At 46.8% G+C, this 20,549-nt stretch overlaps 1 protein-coding gene across 1 annotated transcript in view; it reads right to left on the bottom strand.

The window, feature by feature from the left end:
- Nucleotides 1-1,110: 1,110 nt before the first annotated feature.
- The window catches only part of PAPPA (pregnancy-associated plasma protein A, pappalysin 1), a 175,200-nt gene continuing 155,761 nt past the window's right edge, over nt 1,111-20,549 (bottom strand). The window contains exons 20-22 of the mRNA XM_010189570.1: nt 16,685-16,756; nt 12,729-12,827; nt 1,111-1,218 (exon numbers count right to left, since the gene is read on the bottom strand). Of these exons, the coding sequence (XP_010187872.1) occupies nt 1,111-1,218; nt 12,729-12,827; nt 16,685-16,756 (279 nt within the window). The remainder of the gene's footprint in view (nt 1,219-12,728; nt 12,828-16,684; nt 16,757-20,549) is intronic.

Consider the following 20,549-nt stretch of genomic DNA (forward strand, 5'->3'; position numbering starts at 1 on the left):
CCATTTGGCTGGGTGGAGACCAGAAAGCAGATTCCTTTGGCTGGCTGGTGTCCTGTTTTCTTGCCCCAATGCTGAGGAAGAGACCAGAGGGTTTGAAAGGCAGGTTGTAGGTAAGCTTTAAGGCAGACTGTTTGGTTGCATGGGGTTGTTTTCACCCTGTCCTGACACAGTAAGGAAATGAGTTGTATGGGACATAGCAGCAGGAGTAGCAGCAGCAGACACGCTCAAATGACAGGTGTGGGGGCGAATTACCCTCTCTGCTCCTCAGAAGCAATCATCCATGTTCCTCGATGCCAATCCTTAGACTCCCCACTCCCTGACTCTACCATGGGACCACCTGCCCATCTCCACTCAGAAACGTCCCAGCAGCCCTGCAGTTTCCAGGCAGGCTACAAGGAGGCTTTTTGTTGGCTTTCTGAGGGCAGGGGAAGGAGGAGATGTACAGAAAGGCCACTGCAGTCTGCTGAGCTCCCTGGCTGGAAGTAGCATTCCTGTGAGGAGCAGATGCATCCCACATCTCGAGCTGGCTGGGCGTCTGGCAAGTCATTTGCCAAGAGGCACAGCCCTGTGGAGATCCCACCCCAATCTCAGTGCCCCGAGCATGCGATACCTTGGCATTCAGCATCAGAAAAGGCTCAGCTTGGAGTCCTCCAAGAGCACAGCCTCTTCTGTGAGCAGTTTGAGTTGTGAGTGCTGGAGAGGGGAAAGTGTTTTCGCATTGATCATAATCTCTCACTCTTTCTCTCTTTCTCTACTTATTTCTATAAATATGTGTACATAAATAGCTTGTTTCTTGCCTTGAATCTAGATATGAACTGTTCAAATTAGGTGGGCATAACATGCTGTTTTGATACATGGAAGTCTTCTCGACTTGACTCTTGGTTGGTTGTTTCTTGTCATCACTATTTAAGATACAGTTAATACATAAACCCCTACTTTGAGTACTCCTTGGACAAAAATTAAAGGCAGACTGGTTGAATTCTAAGGGTCCCTGGTGCAGAAATGCCATCCAGTTGAGCAGCTAAATGTTAAAAACAATACCAAAAGGGATGTGATGTCTCTCCTAGCCTGCCTTGAGCAGTGTGATCCTCCACTCCATGTCGCTTAGCATTACCCAAGACTGAAGCCACGGAGGTCTTTCTGATTGTGCTCTTGGGCCTTGGGGTCCCGGCAAGCACATTCTCCTTGTAGGTCACAGGACATAGGGAAGGGAGTAACCTGGGGAAGGAAACCAGAGACACAAAGATATGAAGGAGGCAACACACCTACAGCACCCTGGAGAACAAACAAGACCTCTGGAGTGATATCTTCAGAGATCAACTGCAGTCTTCAGATATGTTATTTTCTACGGTGATTTATTTTAGCACTGAGCTGGTGGTGCACTGAGGCCTCAGGTGAGCACCCTGTCCATAAGAAAGGCTGTGAAAAGTATAAAGAAGAACCTGTTCAACTCACGCAGTTACTGGTCAGCAGATCCTCCTTTAAGAGTTCACATCAAGCACATGAACAGAGGTGGCTGAGAAAGCACATGCTCCTCAGGCTGGGACTTTTTGGGGTACTTACTACGATGCTTGGATCACATTATGCTGCCAACCTCTTTTAAAAAGCTATCCTTCTCCCAAAGGCTACAAACACTAAGTGACAGCAAAGTTACAAACCCCTCATTCACATGACCAACTCAGACGATCACCAAGCACTACTGGGTCCAGCAGGTCCCAACTCCAGTCTTCCCGTAGCACTCCTACCCACATCCAGCTAAGGAGTTTTGGTGAACCCTCCTATTTCTGGGCCATAATCTTCCCTTTCTATGGTACCACTTTGCACCAGGGCCCTATGGCCTGGGTGTTGCTGCTATGCTGAAGTCCATTTGTGCATTATGATCGTTCTTTCTTTCACCTCCTCAGGGCAGGAACTGACCCAAACACTACCTAGCAGATTAGTGAAGCTGCAATCTAGCAGAGAGACTTCTCTAAAGACTTGTTGTGTTTAAGGTCAAGATATGCAGCTAACGGGCACTGAGGAACAGCAAAGGAATGCAAGGGACTGCTACGTGCATGATCTGTCATCCGTCCATCATCTCTGTGGAGAAGCGTGGGAAGAAGCTGAAACAACAGCCTGCAGTGCCTGGTTAGCAGAAGTTGATTTTGGCCTATTGCATCATGGTATTTACATAAAGAAAAGGGGATGGCAGTGGAACTGTATCTTGCTTGCCCTGCAGTGAATTCTCAAGAATTTCTCCCATTTGCACAGACTGAGCGAATGACCTCATTCCCCTCCTTTTCACTGCTTCCAAGACAGTGCCACAACCTGCTCAAACGTTCCCGGCAAGGGCTGCACGCACGCATTCCAACTGCTTCCCTTGGCTTTGCTACCACACGTTTGCTCTCTCTTTCATAAACCCTTTTCTCCAGGCTATGAAGCCTGGGTCTGCCTGTTCCCTATGTATCATGAACAGGAATGTGGACCACGCACTGTGTGTGAACACATAGCTGTCATTTCCACCTAGACCTTCCATACATGTCCCTGCATGTCCATCTCCAGCATGCCTTTCTCCTGACGCACACAAGAATGGGATGGAGAGGTGTGGATCTTTATTTCACAACCGGGAAGCCTAAGGCAGGGACATGCTGACAGAGACATTAAATAGCCAACGCTCATCACCAAACCAGAGTTTAGAGAGCCTCCTCCCCTCGCTTTTGACTTCATTCCCAGAAGACCTGACCCTCCAGGTAGAACAGGGTGGTGACCAATCATCAAGCCATGGCTGTGGTGACTTAGGAGCTAAATAACCAACCAGTGAATAATCTGAATCTACAGTGGTGCAAATGTGGAGGTTACAAAGAGAAGACATGATCTAAAAAGTTAAAAGCAAATGAATTCAAATAACTGGAAACTACAGAAGTTTATGAACTGCAGAAAACAATAGGAGCTTAAGGGTCACTTGGTCCAACAGAAGCCATCCAGAGGACTGTCTCATATCACAGTGTTATGTTCTTAGATAGGAAAACAGGGACATCTGAAAACAATGGGGCCTGGGGAGGAGGCTGAGGAGGGATTGCTTAATGGCTGAATTAAAATACTGGAAAGGAAAATGAAAAGATACATAAAAAAAGACTTTTTTGTTCAGTGTGGAAAGAAACATTTTGGTTTAGATTATCTGCGACAGTTCAGGTTTGACCTTTTCCTCCAAGACATACAAATGAAAAAGACTATTTCAGAGCAAAAGTCATGTTTTGAAATAAAAACTTACTTATTGCACTTAGAAAATGCTCAAACAGCACATTTAATTAAGTCTGGAGTTTTCCCTTATTTTTACTTTTTATCCGGAAACATTCAGTTCAATCTGGATTTGGTAATGATTGTGACTTAAAAAAAAAATCTTCCTGTGCTGTACAGTGAAGTTACTGGTTGGAGGAGAGTTCTGGGAACCTGATTCTTTCGTCTTTATCAAGTATTTTCCCCTCCCTGTCCTGGATTCACTGTGTTTGTAACAGTCTAACAAGGGCAATTAAGCAGCCCCTGCATTCAACAGCAAGAGACAGGCTGACAGAGAAGGTGGACACTCATTTGCATTGAGCACAGAACAAGCACACACCCAACACAGGCATTTCACACAATGAGCCGTGACATCCTACGGCACTTTGTCTCTGTTGCTGTCCGTGCATAAGCGGAACAGTGAAATGTATTGCAGCCAGTTTCTGGAGAGGGAGCCACTAGAGAAGTGGCCACACATCTTGCCGCATGTTGTCCTCTAGAAACCCTTTGGTCCCTTAACGGTAGGCATAGACAGAAGAGCAGAAGCTTTCGCTGTGGGACAGAGCCAAGACAGCTTCATGGCTCAGCAGCAGTCACAGTGGTGGGTAGCCTGAGTGTGAGAGAGTTTCTTCCTGATCAGATTAGCTTTATTCACTTTATGTCCCTTACAGCGTGGGGTTTTTTTAATGCAATTTGATTTTTACAGCGCTATTGTCCAGATAAATGAATTGTTTTGTCTTATGGCAGTGAGCTCCAGAGATCAGTTTTCTATTTTGTGAAAAGGCAGAGATTTCTATGGGTAACGAGCACATCCACAGCCATATTAGACAAGACAAAATTCTCCCAACATCTAGCAGTAATACAAGGTTTCCACTTTAAACAACATCTCCAAAAAAATACACATTTGAGTTCCCTAAGGACCTGATTTCCACAGGTATTTAGAGAATCAAACCCATACATAGCATCTACTAGGATTGTCACAAGTACCCAACTCAGAGAAACCATGAAACCCCTTAGAGGTAGGACTGGCTTTTGCCTTGGGCTCTAACAGTGACAGCCCTCTGGAGTCCAGAGCCATGAATAAAGCTGCTAGATGTGTTAGAAATAATAAATGCTGAACCTTTTTCTGAATGATAGCCCATTTAGGTGTGGAGCCCAGATACACATACTCCAAGATTAACTGCTTCTTTTCATTTTAAATAGGTCTGTGAAAGCCCAACTCATTAACAGAATATATGACCTGCAGTGAAATTTCCAGATATACCCATTGTAAAGCCACAATTAAAGAACCATATCTTCTTTCTTCCACCCGCCAAGTGTTGCATTCACCCTACATCTATCTCCCCTTGCAGAAAACCTGTCTAATATATAAGAATACAGGGCAAAAATGTTAAAAATTAAGCCTAGGACCTGTCTTAGTCATCTGGTGAAGTAGTGCAGGATATCGTCTTCTCAGACTAACTAAAATAGGTTGAAAAAGGCACAACTGAAGAACACTGCTCCACATACCTACACGCACTCCCTACACACGCACACACATATCTCCTGAAGATGATCCAGAACAGAGCCACAGCGAGGATCAACAGCACTTGGGGGAATGTGAATCACATGAAGAAGAAGCTTGAAGGAAACCTCCTCTCCAAGCAGCACATACAGTTTCGAGGGCTTGAAAGCTCTGAACCAGAAGCTTTCTACGTTCAAGAGAAAACAGACACAAACTAAATCACCTCTGTCACCCCAGAAGTGTGCACTGCATGACACACCCTGCTCTGAACCTAAAGGAGAAATTGCAGGAGGGTAGTGTGGACATATGGGGTGTAACACATAGTTGTTCTGAGACATCTCTATCTTGACCAAATCACCACCCATGCTGTGCAGCATATGAACCCGTACTTCCCTTCTCCACAAAGGTATGGGAGCCCTAAGCATCCTCTCACACGCTGGGCAGTAAGACCTTGGATGAAACCCAAGCTCCCTCTTGGAAACAGGGCAGTATTTGTCCTTGATGCCATGCTCCCAACTGTGGGAACAAAGATAACAATACAACAGACCAGTGAAGAACTGGGATCCAGGTCATCAAATGAGTGAGAGGCCACAAATCCTCACCACATGGCACCTATCTAAAGAAGCTGGTGACATCCCAAGACAGACCTATGCTGAGAAAGGCCAGTCTATAGGAAATTGGTGGGAATGTTGACAGGAGAAATCCCAGACAGGTATAGGGAGGGGTGGGAAACAGTTCTGCAAAGGGCCGGAGCTCATCCCTCACACTGGCTCGTATCAGGTTGACCTGGCTGCACCTCCCACCCAGTGCAATTGAGGCTGGTTCACAGCAGCACCAGGGCAGGCAGAATCAGGCCTGAGGAAGGGCCTGAGATGGAGGCAGGGGGGGAGCAGGGGAGGGCTGCAAAGTGTTGGGAAAGAGCCTGTTGTTAGATTTCAGCCCTGAAGTGTTTGCGAAATCTCCCAGACAAGCCTAACTGGAAATATGAAGGCCCCACTGCAGACAGAGCCTCTGCGGGCAAGTGTGGCGTGCTGAGATAAGCGTGGCAGGCCGTGCTGAGTGTCACAGCCCTGCGCCTCCCAAGACCCTCACAGCTCAAACGCTGGGGAGTATTTTATTCCCTGACAAGGCCCTTGTGGGACAAAAATGCATCTTGTAAGGGTCTTCTCAGTGGTTTTCGGAATTGAGGTCACCAGGGCTGTTTTGAGATAACGGAACAAGAGCGAGCCCCCTTTTAACTCTAGGGGTTGGTATGCAGGTTCACACCTAGGGCACTGCTCCAGAGGGCCTGGGAAAGGTGAAGATGAAGCTTGAAGGAAATCTCCTCTCCATACAGTTTCAAAGGCTTGAATTCTTGTTAACTGCCCTGCCATAAACTGGGCTTTCCTCTGTTAAAGCCCACAAGCTTGGTGTAGCATGGTGTAGCTCAACTAAACCCAATAGATGCTCCTCTCTCTCTGCTGGGTATAAACTGGGAGCCGCCTCACCAGAACTGGTGGCAGCAGGATGGCCCAAAACCAGCAGGGATCCCCAGGAAAGCCCTGCCCGCACGGATTCCCGCATCCCCGTCTGCCCGCTGAGCAGAGCGTGGAAGCCTGTTTGCCAAACCACACGGAGCTCAGTTGCTCAGCAATCAGCTGCGCTTCCTACCCTCGTGCTACTGATTGTGCAAACATGAATGTAATTAGTCTAAATAATCACCAAAGTTTTAATGGGAGCCAGACCACCCAGAGGCCAAATAGCTGGCGGTGAAGCAGGGAAGGTTTGTTAACTGGTTTTTGTAACACTTGCTAATGAAGTGAGGTCAGATGGCAAAGCAAACACCCTCCCCTAGAGCACGTCCCCTGGGAATGCTGTATGTTGTGGGAAGCCCCATGTCCCTTGAAGCCAAGAACGTTCTCTCAGGATAGGCAACATGTGCTACTACCATCACTGCTTTTAATTTATCGTTGCCTGGAAAGCCTCCCTGAACAATTATGAGACCAAGCTCGAAGCCCCAAAACAAGCTCCCATCCCAACGAACCATGACTGAAAATGCTCCTCATATGGCAAACAGCGAGCCGCTGAGGCTGTGACCAACATCTCAAGGGTGAACTCACCCTCATGCCTGGGTGAACCAGTGAGCTTGGAGCACACTCAGCAGCTTCCAGAGACATGAAGCAACACTCAGCATTGTATCCTTCCTTCCTCCCTGCTTACCCCCTCTTCATTGTATCTTGCTAGCTAATTACAGAGCTGACAAACACACCCAGCTGGGGACATTCAAGTTGTTGGGAGCACTATCATGGCAGGGACATCAGTTCTGGATAAGCAGAGTTTCCTCAGCTGGGGTGGTCGTTTAGGCTGCTGATTGTGTGAACTGCCTCAAAACCATGTTCTGCCAATGGAGCAAGACCTGAGATTCCCCAAGACATGTCTGTGTCACAGAGAGCTGGAAGAAGGTGCCTTTTTCTTCAAAATACCAAGAAGTGGTTATTTCTGCTGTCTTAGGGGTAGGACTGCAGCAGACCCCCCTTTCCATAGAGACAGGGACCGTCTCTGGAAATCCCTGCTGGAGCCAGCAGCAGCCCCTCAGTTCAAAGCTCCTTTCTTTAGGCCTTGAATTCTCGGCCATAAAGTCTGTGAAGAGGTTTTGATAGCTTGCCTATCTTTTAGATAAGCAAAGCTTTGGATGAATCCCACACAGTCTTCTATCTACTGCAAGCCCTCGTTTGTTTTCCGCCAAGGCACTTGCTGGTTTTCCTCTCCAAGGTGTTGGACAGAAATGTCAAGAGGCTGAAGGAGAGGCATTTGAGATGGGAACTTTTGCCAGGACAATTTTTTCTTTTTCTTTTCTAAGTGCTATGGGGCAAAGCCATTGAGGAAATACCTGAGTGACAAGTAAATGAGACGGATTTTTCTTAGAGGAGCAGCAGGTTTATTCCTTATGCAATGAAAAGGAATGGAAGAGAGAAAAGACAGAGGAGAGTTTGCCCTTTCAAATGGTTAGGGGAATCTTAAAATGGTAAATTCTGTGTATTTAAATTTGCAGGTATAAGGCTGCAGGATCTTCAACAGTTTGACTCTGGAACAAAGTACATAAGCAGAGCCCAAATAGAGATATTTCTGATTTCTGTGAGGCCTTTCTAGACAGTCTTGTCCAGGGGAAACTTGTAAAAGGGATGTGAAAGAGAGAAGAAGTGAAGGAGAACAGCGTCTGGAGAGAAGATTTCCTGAAATGGATCAGAAAGCAATAGCCACAGCCTTTCTCCATGCAACGCCACGTGCCTCAGGAGCTCCTCACAGGCAGCTGCCAGCCCACAGCCAGCCAGTTATGCCCAGGTTATTTATTTTTCTCTCTTTAAAAGTGTCACGTATTTAATAGTTTAAAAAAAACAGTATCTTCTTTTATCTGTGGCAGGATACAAAGCAAGAAGCAGCTTCCTAGAGCAGCCAGGCAGAAGGGAGCTGGCGACCTGTGCTGGGTCAGGAGGGTAGGAAGATTAAAAGGAGATGGGATTTTGCTTTGTCCTTCACGGAAGACTTTATCCCCTCCAGATACACAACAGAAGCTTTCCCTCCCTCGGAGGTTGGCCGGCAATGGGCTTCCTGGCTCTCAAAGCTGCTCCTGGGTCGTGCATAGGGCAAGCTGTGAGCAGCATGGTCCAGGCCCCCACCCCATCTGTAGACCCTGCCTCACTGGTCCCTGGCTCCCCCCACAGCCCACCTGTCCAGGGCTGCACCACAGCGTCACCAGCCGCCCTTCCCTGCTTCCCTGGGTGGCACTTGTCTCTGTGCCAGCCTTGGCTTCTCGCCCGCTGCAGGGCGGCGCTGATCAATTAGTGCACAACAAATAATTAAGCTGATGAATGTCTCTTTTTTCCCGCTTGCTGACTGCAGTTGCCTCGAATTTATGCCCATAATATGACTGAATTTATTCGTTGCCGTTTGTAGCATTCAAAAGAGGTCTTTAATGATTTCTTTTAAGCTCTCTAGCCTGATTGTGAGTAGTGCAGGGCAAATACTCATTATTTCCTGTCTAAGCAGCTGCGCTCATTAGTCGGCAGTTGGTCAGATAAGTCACACCGCTCTGTTCCCTCCTCGCTGCAGAAATGCACAAGGTCATTCAGACTTGTGCTTCAAGGAAGGGCATGGAATGCAAAGGGAAAACGCGGCCTAAGTGGACTCTGCATTGAAGTCTCTTGTGCGTTTTCAAGGGAGCAAAACGGGAGCATGCAGAATCTCATGTTAAGAGGGCTCAGAATTAAAGTGATTTTGTGTCAAATAATTTTGCTTTCACGTAGCCTGGTTCACAGAATTGTGTGCAGCTGAAAGTGCTTTTGGGAGGGTAGTGGGATTGCAGTGCAACTTAAGTCTTGATAGTTTGCGGACATTAAAGATGCGAAGCCAGCTCTTATTTGACTGTTAACTCCTGAATCTTCACATGATGCAATGTTAATCTTCAGCCCTTTCCTAAAATAATGTGTGGAGTTGCTATGTTCTGTTAAATGTGAACCATGTGTCACTTCAGCAATGGCTGCAATGGTGAAAAGATGATAAATCTAAAGCTTCTAAAATGTCCTGTGACATTTTGGGAGAAAAACAGGTGTTGCATAAATGTTAGACATTTATGGGCAAACTTGCAGAGGCTTTAAAAGACTGACACATCTGCCACATAGTATGTAACCCTGAAAGAAAAGGAGCAAACCAGTGTCTTTCATGTGTCTCATTCTTTCTACAAGCGTATGAAAATACATCCTCATCTGGTATTGGAATTAACAGAGCTGGACTCGCCCCTTCCTATGTCTCCTCCAGGTTTTTGGCTTTTACACCCAATGTGTATTTTAAAACTGTGCCTTTTTAAGTAGGTGGCAAACTGTGCTGGAAGGATTTGGTATGCAGAGTATTTTTATTCAGCTCCCTTTTCTCTCACCTTTCATTGTTTTTCCCTTTGGAATATCTCCTGTAACGCTCCACTCATAAACCTCTTCAAAGGGAGGGTTGTATTTGAACAGCCTGGCCTGAAATCTGGTTCCAGTCAAAGGCCTCAGACGGGAAAATAACTCGCAGAGCCGAGACCCGCGGCCCCAGGGCTGCTGCCGCAGGTGTCGGCGGCCGCTTTGCAGGCAGAGAGGTGCTGCCCGCTGCCTCTTTGGCTTTGACACCGCGGCCACACCGCCTGGGTTATTATTCCCCTCTTTGCCTTATAAATGTAATAAACTGGGACTTAGTATCTTGCTTTTGGCATGGAAGATCCAAGGAGAAGGTGGTTTTCTCACTCCTCCCAAGCGCTTTGTTCAGCTCCTGAGATGTTGTTGGTGTTTTGGGAGAGAGGGGAAGATTTTGGAAGCTGAACGTATGCTGAGGAAGTGATGGGCTCTGTGGTTCAGCCCTCAAACCATGTGAGCTCCAGGATGGGGGTTTCTAAAGTACAAACCAGGACAAGACTAATTCCCCCAGTCACAAAGATACAACTCCCAGTGAAGTCAGTGGAAGCAGACTTATGTCCAAAAAGCTACAAAACCTCTCCTTCCATGGGGGAAATGCATCAGACAAGTGACCAGCTGCCTGTCTCTGAACCACTTACCCTTTGCATTGGGCAGCTTTAACACAGAAACCAGTAACCTACTGGGCTACAAAGCACTTTCCCCCTCTTGGGTGGTCGCTTGGTTTCTGGGTGGCAGCAAAGCAGCGGCTATTTTGAGTGTGACTTGCCTGGCTGGTAAGTGCTCATGACTCTGTGCAGACCCCACTGTGTCCAGGAATAAATTCTGCTCCCAAACGTTAATGTTATCCCACTCCCCCTCAATTTGGCAACCACATCCCTTGTATTTCAGTTGCATCCCCACTCCAGCAATATGTTGTGCCCTTAGCTCCTGTCTTGATGGGGCCAGTTTGGGTCTGTCCCCTCCCAGACACCTCACTGCCATTCCTCTGGCATCTCCTGGGATTTTTTCATCCCCTGCTCTCAAGCCTGAGGGCGGCAAGATAAAGTTTCCCAGGCAGGCTGTTGAAGGAGGAGAAGACCTCCACCATGCTGAGCTCCCAGGCACTTCCAGCTCTGCCCTCCCAGCTGGTGGGCCTGTGAGGCCAGCAAGCAAGCTGTGCCCGCCCTCGGGCTGCTCCTCCCAAGGAGGCAGAAAATCAGCCAGAGATGGGAATCTTCCCTTGGAGATCACACTGAAGATGAGCCGCTGCCTCTCATCTGGCTCATCTCTGCAGTGGTTTTTTCCAGACCCTGAGTTGTGTTTCAGCTGGGAGCCTCATATGGGGCTCTCCATGGCCTACTCCACCACTAGGGAACAGAGAAGCTCACCCGGCTGTGCTTCCCTCCCAGGACATGACTCACAGGGCCACTCACAAAAGAAACACAGCAATACAGGGCTAAAGAGTCCAAAAAAGCACAATTAGGAAATCTACCTCTTCCCTCACACAGTGGAGAAAGTAATTCCTTCCACTTGCCAGGACATGTCCACTTCCCTTCCCCAGTGTTCCCAGCTGGGTCAGAGACAGCCCACAGTGCTGTAGTGGTATGAGATCTATCTGAACCAAGCAAAAGAAGCCTTCTGCCAAAGCTGACTTAGAAAGGACTGTTCCCTGCAGTGAGGTCTTCAGTCCCGCAGCCGTGGTAGAGAAGTCCTTCCTTTTCAGGTGGGTGAGATGGAAGTTGTCATATGCTGAGCCCAAGCTCCCTCAAGTTTTGTTATTTATTGGCATTTATCACATGCTTAACATAGCTGGATTTTTTTCATTCTGATCTACACGCAGATCTCGAAGACAAGGTAAAAGTCTTATGTGGCAGAGGCTAAAATTTTATTTCCTTTTTTTGGAAAACAAGTTCAAAATCAATCCTTAGAAACATATGAAATACTGTACTGCTTCAGACTACAAGCACCATTGCTCATCTCCTGTCTCTAACAGTGGCCAGAAATGGGTGTTAAAGAAGCATTAAAAAAGGGGATGTGTAGTGGGATCCTTCCCCCAGCTCAAGCAGTCAATAGTTTAGATATTCCTGAGCCAGAAACTGCATCCAGATCAGAGTGTGTAACAGCCACCGATGGAGCTAACCTCCACGAATATGCCTATTCTCTTCTTAACGTCAAATACATTTTTGTTCTTAATAATACTCAATATATCATTCGAATACATATTGTGCGAATAAGCACTTCTTTCACTTGTTTGGATCCTCCTTCCAGGTAATTACCATTTTCCCCCCCTCATTGCTGCATGAGAAGAATCAGCGGATTTTATTTTCCTAAGCATGCTCCCTGCATTAAATAGTGTTTTTATAAATCTTTGCCACTAACCATGCCTACTGCCTCTTTTGCAAGCTTTGCTGGTCCTGGTCTATGTGGTCCCTGTTTGTGCAGAAGATATTTCACACCTCTGCTCAGCCCTGCTGCCCTGCTCTCCTCCCCTCTGTCTCACTCCATCCATTTGGAGATGGGATGCTCAGTAAGCCCTGCCCACCTGGGTAAACATGGGTCAAAGTAAGGACCTACAATGATGCTTTCATTTTACTCTTTGTTCTTTTCCTTATGACTCTTAACTTTTAGTTTCCCCTCTGAGCACTCAGGGTGAAAACCAGGACAGGCAAATTCTCCCTTCTCAGAGTTTCTGGGTGAAGGTCTCCTGAGCAGTAGGTGCAGCTTTTCCAATGAACATGTCCCAGGGTTTTGGAGAGACCCAGCCTTTGCCTACAGAGAAACTAGTGTTTATCTACAATGAGAATGAATGAACATCTCTAACTATTTAAGAACCTGCCTTGCACAGGTAAAAAGCAGATTATGATGGGAAACGGACATGCAAATCAACAGAGAACTTCAAATTGCACCAACAGGAACTCAGTACCTGTGGTGAGCTGATGTCTGGACTGAAGGTCCTTCTGAGACCTTGGATCTCCTCTATTCTAGCAAAAATACATTTTTTCCAGGCACAAAGCAGCATTTAGCAGGGAATTCCCAGTGAAAAGAAGAAGGGGCATCCCTACCTTTTTGGTCTTGACTGTTGAGGCACAGCAGTCCCCACCATCATAGTTGCAGAAGGCTCGGTTGTTGATGGAGTCACAGTAATTGTCCCCCATGAAAGGCTGAAAAAGGAAAAAGCAGAAAAAAAGTGAGAATGTGAACACGGATAAAACCTGCAACAGTATGTCAGAAGGAAAACATGAAGAGTTGGAGGAACTATATAGTTTGTAACATTACCAATGGCCCTGAAAAGCAAGAGATAATTATTCCCCTCTCCCTTCAAAGCAGAAAGAAAAAGAAGGACACTAGATGGAAGGGAAATGAGCCCTTGTTGGCTTTTCACATCCCACATAAGATGATGCTTCAGGAATATTAATTTGACTAGGCCCAGAGACAGCATCAAGCATCTAAAATTCTGGCACCTTTTGATAATTTTAAGCTAACCTTACAAAACTATGTGAGATAAGAAGGTTATGTATAGCAGCAAAACTGGCTTGCTTTTAATAGCTGTACTTTCCCCCACAGTTCTCCTAACTACGCAACAAGTGTCAGCAATGAGGGCCTATCACAAAGAGAAATGGAAGTGGTCTTTGCTCAGCATAAGGACACGTGCTCTCGTTCTCCGACCAGCAGTGACCACGTGTGACCTTGGCCATGACAGGTAATCTCCCTGCGCTCCACAGCTCAGAGCTGGGTTAATAGCAATTATTCAGCCAGACATTGTAGAGAGCTATTAAGTAAAATTCATAAATCACCTTTAAAAAGAAAACGTGGTCACTACTCTGTGCAACGTGATCACTAGTCTATGTGCTGCACAGGACCTGAATAATAATCACGATTCTGAAGAAAAGGCCTGAAGTCCATTTTTTCATTACACATTGAAGCTCTCTTGGTCAGCAAGTACCAAAGTGTTTCTTGGAAGTCAAAACTGTGTCCAATGCTCAAAAAGGCCCATGCTAGGTATGAGAATCCCAGGCAGCAATGAAAGCTCAGAAAAATGGATGCTCAGCAGAGAGCACAGTCGTATCTCTGTAACACTTCTTACACACACAGGCTCGTGGGCCCATTCCCATTTTGGAAAATTCATTTATTCTGCATTGAGAAGAGCACACCAGGGACTTTCTTACAAGACGGTGTCATGGGAGGGGAGGCTTGTGGAGGTTTCCTGGGAGGATTTTGAAGCCATTGCAGTACCAGAGTTTCCCTCATGATAGACACCTGAAGAGCCAGCAATGAGAGCTCGCCATGCTCTCCCCAGACAGAGTAATGGTCATGCTCTTCAGTACTGAAATGGACACTGTGGAGTGGTGCAGACACAGTCTTTTACTGCTGATTTTTTGTCAATTTAAATATTTCTATCAAGGTATAGGAAATCCAGGCAATTATGGCAATATCAGACCACAGCAGCACTACCAGGAGGTGACTGTCTCCTTGCTTGTCACTTGTTTAACTTCACAAGAATACTGCAGATGCTGACAAGGAAATCAGAGCTGCATGGTCAGGCTCCTACCCCTGTAAACTGGCTTAACTCCATTGACTTCCACAGAGATTGACTTATACAGGCAAAGACTTTGACTTGCAAATGCCCTTCGAATTTAATTAATATGCTAAGAGTTAAAAGGGATTAATTTATAAGTAGATGGAGAGATATTTTTATGCCATCCTGTTTGTAGTCAAAGATGTGAACTTTGCCCAACTTCCCAAGACATTCAGTAGGCTTCTCCGTGTTTCCTTTGTATTGCCTGGCTGCACGGGCTTCTCAAGAAAGGCTTGTCTTTAATTTGCCATGCCTATGCCTGTATCCTACACCTATGAACACCGGAAAATCAGTAAAAGAAACTTGTGGAAGAATTTGCCTTTCACTTGCGCTGGCACAGAGTAGGCAAGGCAGTCCTTTTCAGAAGAACGGGACAAACAGCATCTATACTGATTTGTCACCAAAACCCTCATCTGGGAGACCCTGGAGGCCTGGCTGTGAAGAGTGAGGTCTCTATAGGTCTTCATGCATGTCTTAGTGCTCCTGTATTTTTGGAGGACTATACAGGTAGTCCAGGGGGACTAGTTTTTGACTGAAACACCAAAGTTAGCTGCAGAGGAGTACGGGGCTGACTCACAAACCACTATTGCTGCCACTAGGGAGCGACAAAAAATCACATTGCAGCAGCAGCCTGGGTGACCACTGTGATCACCCAGAGTGAAGTAATGCTCTCCTTACCCTTCCCTTCCCTTCATGTTCCCGCTTCCTTTCAGGGAACGCTCCCTAATGCTAAGGACATTAATACATTAGGGGTTGTATCAGCTTAACGGCCCAGCATTATTGACCTACTGGCTTATTAATCCCTGTTTCCATAGTTGTGAAAAAGGGCTTGGTGAAGATGGCATTTCTTCTGAAATCTTAATGCCAGAGAACAAGCGCTGGCCCTTTTGTGGATCCTGGAAGCATCATGCTCTGAAAACGATGCTAGAGGCTATTATCAATTGTCTGGACAAAGCCTTCCAAGATGATAGATTGCGATGCAGTGACACTGCTGAATGAATGATGAAAAGAAGAAAGTTTATTGATGCAGAGGGGTCTGGCAATTAACAATGATGGAAGGGAAGCAAACGCTGAGAAAAAGCATGTCAGTATTAATGGCTTCTGGTAAATTATTACATCATTGCAAAGTTTGCTTCAGTAACAACTGTCCTTAAACAGCAGGAGAATGGATACCCAATGGTGCATCAGCACCTGAATGGCATTTCTTAATGGTCGCTGGGTGTTATTTTAGCTCTCTTTGGAGAATAGAGGCACCCAGCCAGCCTGCACGAATGTAATGTGTGAGATGGCTTCTGACATTCAAAGCACTGACAGCAGAATGCTTTTCATTTAGGGAACAACTAGACAGAAACTATTACATTGTTGGAGAGTTATTACCCTCTTGGGCCCAACATTTGTATGCGAAGGAAACCTGTCTTTCACTTCAAGACAAATCACATTGCAGAGCAATGTGGTCTAGAGTTTCATGTCAGATTTAGGAGTTCTGTCCCATGTTCTGCCCCTCTGGGCAAATAACTTCAATGAGCTCATAAAATTGGGTTACTGGGTGCTGAGAGAGCAGTCGGTGTTGCAGAAAGTCAGAAGATATGGGGTCAAGACATAGCTCTTCCACTGACCTTCCATGTAACCAAAGCAGTCATCTATCCCTCTGCCTGTGAGCTACCTCATTTCTAAGATGGGCATGAAGCTTCCCAGCCTTACAGAGGTGCCACAAGGATTGACTTCTTGCCACAGCTGAGATACTCAAGGGCTGGCATGATGGAAAACACATGAGTGCCATGACCCAGAGAGAGGTGCTTCAACCCCGTTTAATCACTGCAAGCATCGTAAGACTTCTCAGACTTTTCAAAGACTGTTGCCAGCAGAAACAACATCCTTCAAGATAATTGTTCTTTTCAAATAACACACAAGACTGTAAATATTTATCACAGCTGAAATGTAACTGCTTTTTTCCAATTTTTTTTCTGGTTCATACAGAGATGAACAGTGGAGGGATTTCCTCACTGTCCAGCTGTACTGTCCACCCCGTGGTATCATTTCTGCCTATGGTTTTCTTAAAGTTCAGCAAAGCCTAGCTGGCCTTCAAAAGGATTTGCCCTCTAATAAAATGTCAAAATCAAGGAAACACAACTGAAGGCTTTTTGCAACTCTCAGAAATTCACAGATCCTGGGGAATTCTGAGAGTCTACCAATGCTGTTGAGCCACTTGATCATTTAACTCCTCTGAGTCACCCAATCACAGGCTCTAGGAACACCACCGGTTTCACCACTGAGTGTCAGAACTGATGCAGTCTATCACAGTCTGTTTGATAGGACAGTCAGGGCAAAAGCCCATTTGCCTCACTTGAAAACCAGCATTTACAACCGAGGTGATTGCAATGACTGTTCCCATAACATTTAGGACAGCCAGCACGGACCACCTGAGCAAACATGACAGCTCACCTCACAGCCTTTGACACAATGAATCAGGGAAGGGTGAGGGTACCACTTGAGTCCCGCTGTGCAGACAATGCTCTGGAAGGGAGAAGAAAAAGAATCCAACAGGTTAAGACAAAGAAATCAGTGTACAGAAAGTCACTGCTGCCTCCTATGGCTCTCCCATACTTAACCAATGAAGTTCAGTTCCTAACACCTCTGGTGTTCTCAGGATCTGGCTGTCCTCCAGGTATTTACAAGAAGTGTTGGACTTGACACTTGCAATAACAGAACATTTGAGATTAAAATAATATTTAAGGTTCTTCTAAAATGTCATGTCCAATATTTCACTCAAGGTGGGGGAATGTGGCAGGGAAAGGCAAAGGCGCAGGTCTGCTGTCATGCTCTTGGGAAGGGGGGAGACATTTTAGGAAATAATTAAGGGATTTCTTTGCTGCTGCAAAACATTGTTCCTTTTCGCTACCCATCATATCTGTGCTTCTTGAAGATGCTAAAGGTGGAAATTCAGATACACTTTCACGTCCTTTAGATCTTAAATGGAAGCACCTCCCACTACACGCCTTCAGAATAACCCCCCAAAAAGGACAGCATCATCTGCTACATTATATGAGCTTTATAATAATTTCTGCATTTATAATAAATTCTGGAGTGTCCAGTTCTGGGCAAAAGTGATGACCAGTCTACTCAATGATGACACACACAGGGCAGCCATTGATTGCCTGTAGACATGGAAACTTAGGTTTTAAGAGTGGATGAAAAGTTTGGCCAGTCAGTGGAGATGATGGTTCAATACCACGGAGGTCTAGGAGGCAGGACTCCCATCCATTCACCAGGACTTCAGGAACAATGTTCATTTGGGGTCATTGTTTACAGATTAAACACTACGAAGTCCAGTTGGGCAAGACAAACCCTTATGCACTTGCCCAAGGGCAGGGGTCGGGGTTGGATGGAAGCCTGGGGAAGGGAAGGATTGACATTTGGGAAGATCTGATGCACAAGCTCTCCTGTCTCGTTTATTCGAGGGCTAATTTAATCCATCTGCAAGGGAACCTCAGCATGTTTTTACAGTTTCTGTCACTGGAGGCTTACCTGGCGTGTGCTAGAAAGAGGACTTTTATACTATCTGACTTGGGCTGTTTATCTTTCCGATGCTCTCGGATTTTCCACTATTAGTCAAGTCCGGTTTGCCCCACCTGTCATGCAACAGGGCCCGTCTGTGTGAGTGGAGAAGCAGCGAGGTGAGGGGGGGATAACATTGTTTATCCCCCGGGATGGGGGCTGCTAGGTGTGGGGGCCTTGTGGTGTCAGCCGTTCCCCCAGCATGCTCTTGACAGACAGTTGGAGAATTCCAGGCTGTTGCTTGCCACAAATGGTGAGATATCCCCCCGCCCTCTTCTGTTTAATCCACTTCAGAGGGAAAAGAAAGGAAACTTTTCTAGGTTTCAAAATAAACAAGGCCAGTCAACAGACCAGGAGCTGGGAGAGTAAAGGAAGCAGTTCAAGAGCATTTGAACCTGAGAATAAAACTGAAGTAGAAAAACTCAGGCGTTTGCTTCCTGTATCCAAGGCCAGTCAGACAATAAGTAGAAGAGCACTTCCAGAGAGCATCTTGCATTCCCCTGGTAAGAAGTATCAGTATTTACAAAACCTCCTGATACATCTGAATTCATGTGAGCATTTGGAGCTAACAAAAGGAGCTGAATAGCTCTGAAACAGACTCTTCAGAAAGATTTCCAAGTGAGAGAAACCCCTTGCAGAACATGCACTTTCTTGACCCTCCCAGCATTAAAAACCCAGCACCCTCCCTTAGAGGAAGGGACAGAAGACAAAGTCCCTGCTAGGATGGTGCTCTCCTCAGAGTTCTCACTTGAGGTCATCCTCAGTCCCAAAGGCTCCACAGCCTTCGGCTAAAAGTCCTCCAGGGAAAGGGAGTGCAGCCCTGGGCCACTCTGTGTAGCATAGCAAAGCCAGTTGACTTTGGGTGAGATTAACCATTGTGTCAGTGGGACGTTCACATTGCTCTTGAGTGGTACCTGCCAATGGCTTAGTCCCAGTTACTTTGTCCTCTCTTCAGAAGACACTTTGCTAGAGGAGACCACTAGAGCTACTCTGGCTGAATTCAAACCCGCTGACATTCATGGAGGTGGAAGCAGAATACACTCAGAGAAGGGCCTTCATCCATGGTCCTGCCTCATCCTACTGGTTTTCCAATCCCTAAATTCCCACCACCCAGCCTCTTTGTCCACTCAGGCTGCTGCTGGGATGTGTGTGGTGCAACAGGATGGAGGTGTGGGTAGAGGGAGAACCTGGGTTGGAAAATTGAGAAACTGGGGATGATTTGGGTTCCTGCCTCTTGCAGTGCAAACAGGTACATAGGTGCCATAGAGTGCTGCATGGGACAACTGGGATAAACAAATGTATGAGAAGTAAGCAAGGGAGAATATGGGCAGCACTACTGTGGGATGTGGCCAGGATCCTGTGGCATCAGTGTGCGCAGAAAGGAAGGTGGATTCTCAAGACCAACAAAAGACAGTAAGAGCTGGATGGAAGGACCACATCTGACACGTGCCAGGTGGTGTACAGGGGATAAAGCCCATCTGGTCACTGCCTCTGTGAGACCCATCCCTTCCCTGTGCTTCAAGCCACTGCAGTGACATATGCCACCTTCATGGCTCTGGCTCCCTTCGTTCATCAGCTTCTGCAGCACAGCTGCCCTCCCGCACAGGCTGTGCCGTGCAGCTGGGTGCACTGTCTTTAGTCCTGTCCCCATCCCAGAAACACCATCCAGCCACATCTGTGGTTTAGTGGCTGTGACTCCATCTGCTGCAAAGGGAGAGGAAGCTGGGGTGCGCTCCCACAGTAGGCAACAAAGAGCCAAGAAAGAAAATCAAGCTGTCATTTTTCTTGTGAGGGAAGACCTAGTGCCTCCAGCCACGGTGCTTCCCTCCCATGGTGGGACTGGCACAGTGATGTCAACAATTTGCGGGCTGTGGAGGGGATTAAGTTTCCCCAGGAGAGGTGGGCGGAGAGCTCTCCTCCACCTTAGACTGGTCAAGTGTCTCCCAGGGCCTGGCATCTCCTGGTCTCAGCTAACTCTCCCCTCAGGCACTAAATGAACATGACAATTAACCATGGGCTTAACGTGATGGTGGTGGTGAGGGGATCAGTTGCTGCTGCCAAGGGAGGGGAGACACAAGTGGGAAATCCTGCCTTCCCAGGCTGAACTGCCGCATTGCATTAGGTCATTTCACTGCTCTGTGACTCAGTTTCCCTGCCTGCAAAACAACCCAACACTCGCAAAAAGGCGAGAGAGGAAGGAAGAAGGAAAATGGCAAAGCTTAAATGAATAGAGGATTATTTAAGGAGAATTGCCCTTAATGACTTCTGGACATCCAAAATCCCAGGGCTTGCAGCACCTATGGGAAAACACATCACCAGCAGCAGGGCAGCATCCCAGTCATGTGGAGGGGCCACGGCCACGCTGGTTGGCAGAGCCAGGGCACACCGACTCTTTCAAGGATACCCCATGCATGCACATGCTTGCCCAGTATTTGACGAGTTCCTGCTTAGCACAAAGGCAAGGACCCAAATTCAGACAACATAAGAAATGAGGTGTCTGCCCTGCTTCTCTGCAGTCAATGGGAAAGAGCTGTCAAGCTGTCTTTCTGAGATATTTCACTTTTTTATCTCCGCTGCCCACAGAGTCAGTCTTGGCAGCTCCATCTCCTGGTGTCCTCAACAGCTCAGTGCCCTCTGCGTGCACACGGTAAATGGGAAACCATGGGAAGAGCAATGGTTGCCCTGGGCACAGCCCGACACAGAACAACAGGCACATGGAAGACGTCAAGTGTTTTGGGTTTTTTTCCTGCTG

The sequence above is a fragment of the Mesitornis unicolor genome, unplaced genomic scaffold, assembly GCF_000695765.1.
Source record: "Mesitornis unicolor isolate BGI_N332 unplaced genomic scaffold, ASM69576v1 scaffold8578, whole genome shotgun sequence".
Lineage (NCBI taxonomy): Eukaryota > Metazoa > Chordata > Aves > Mesitornithiformes > Mesitornithidae > Mesitornis > Mesitornis unicolor.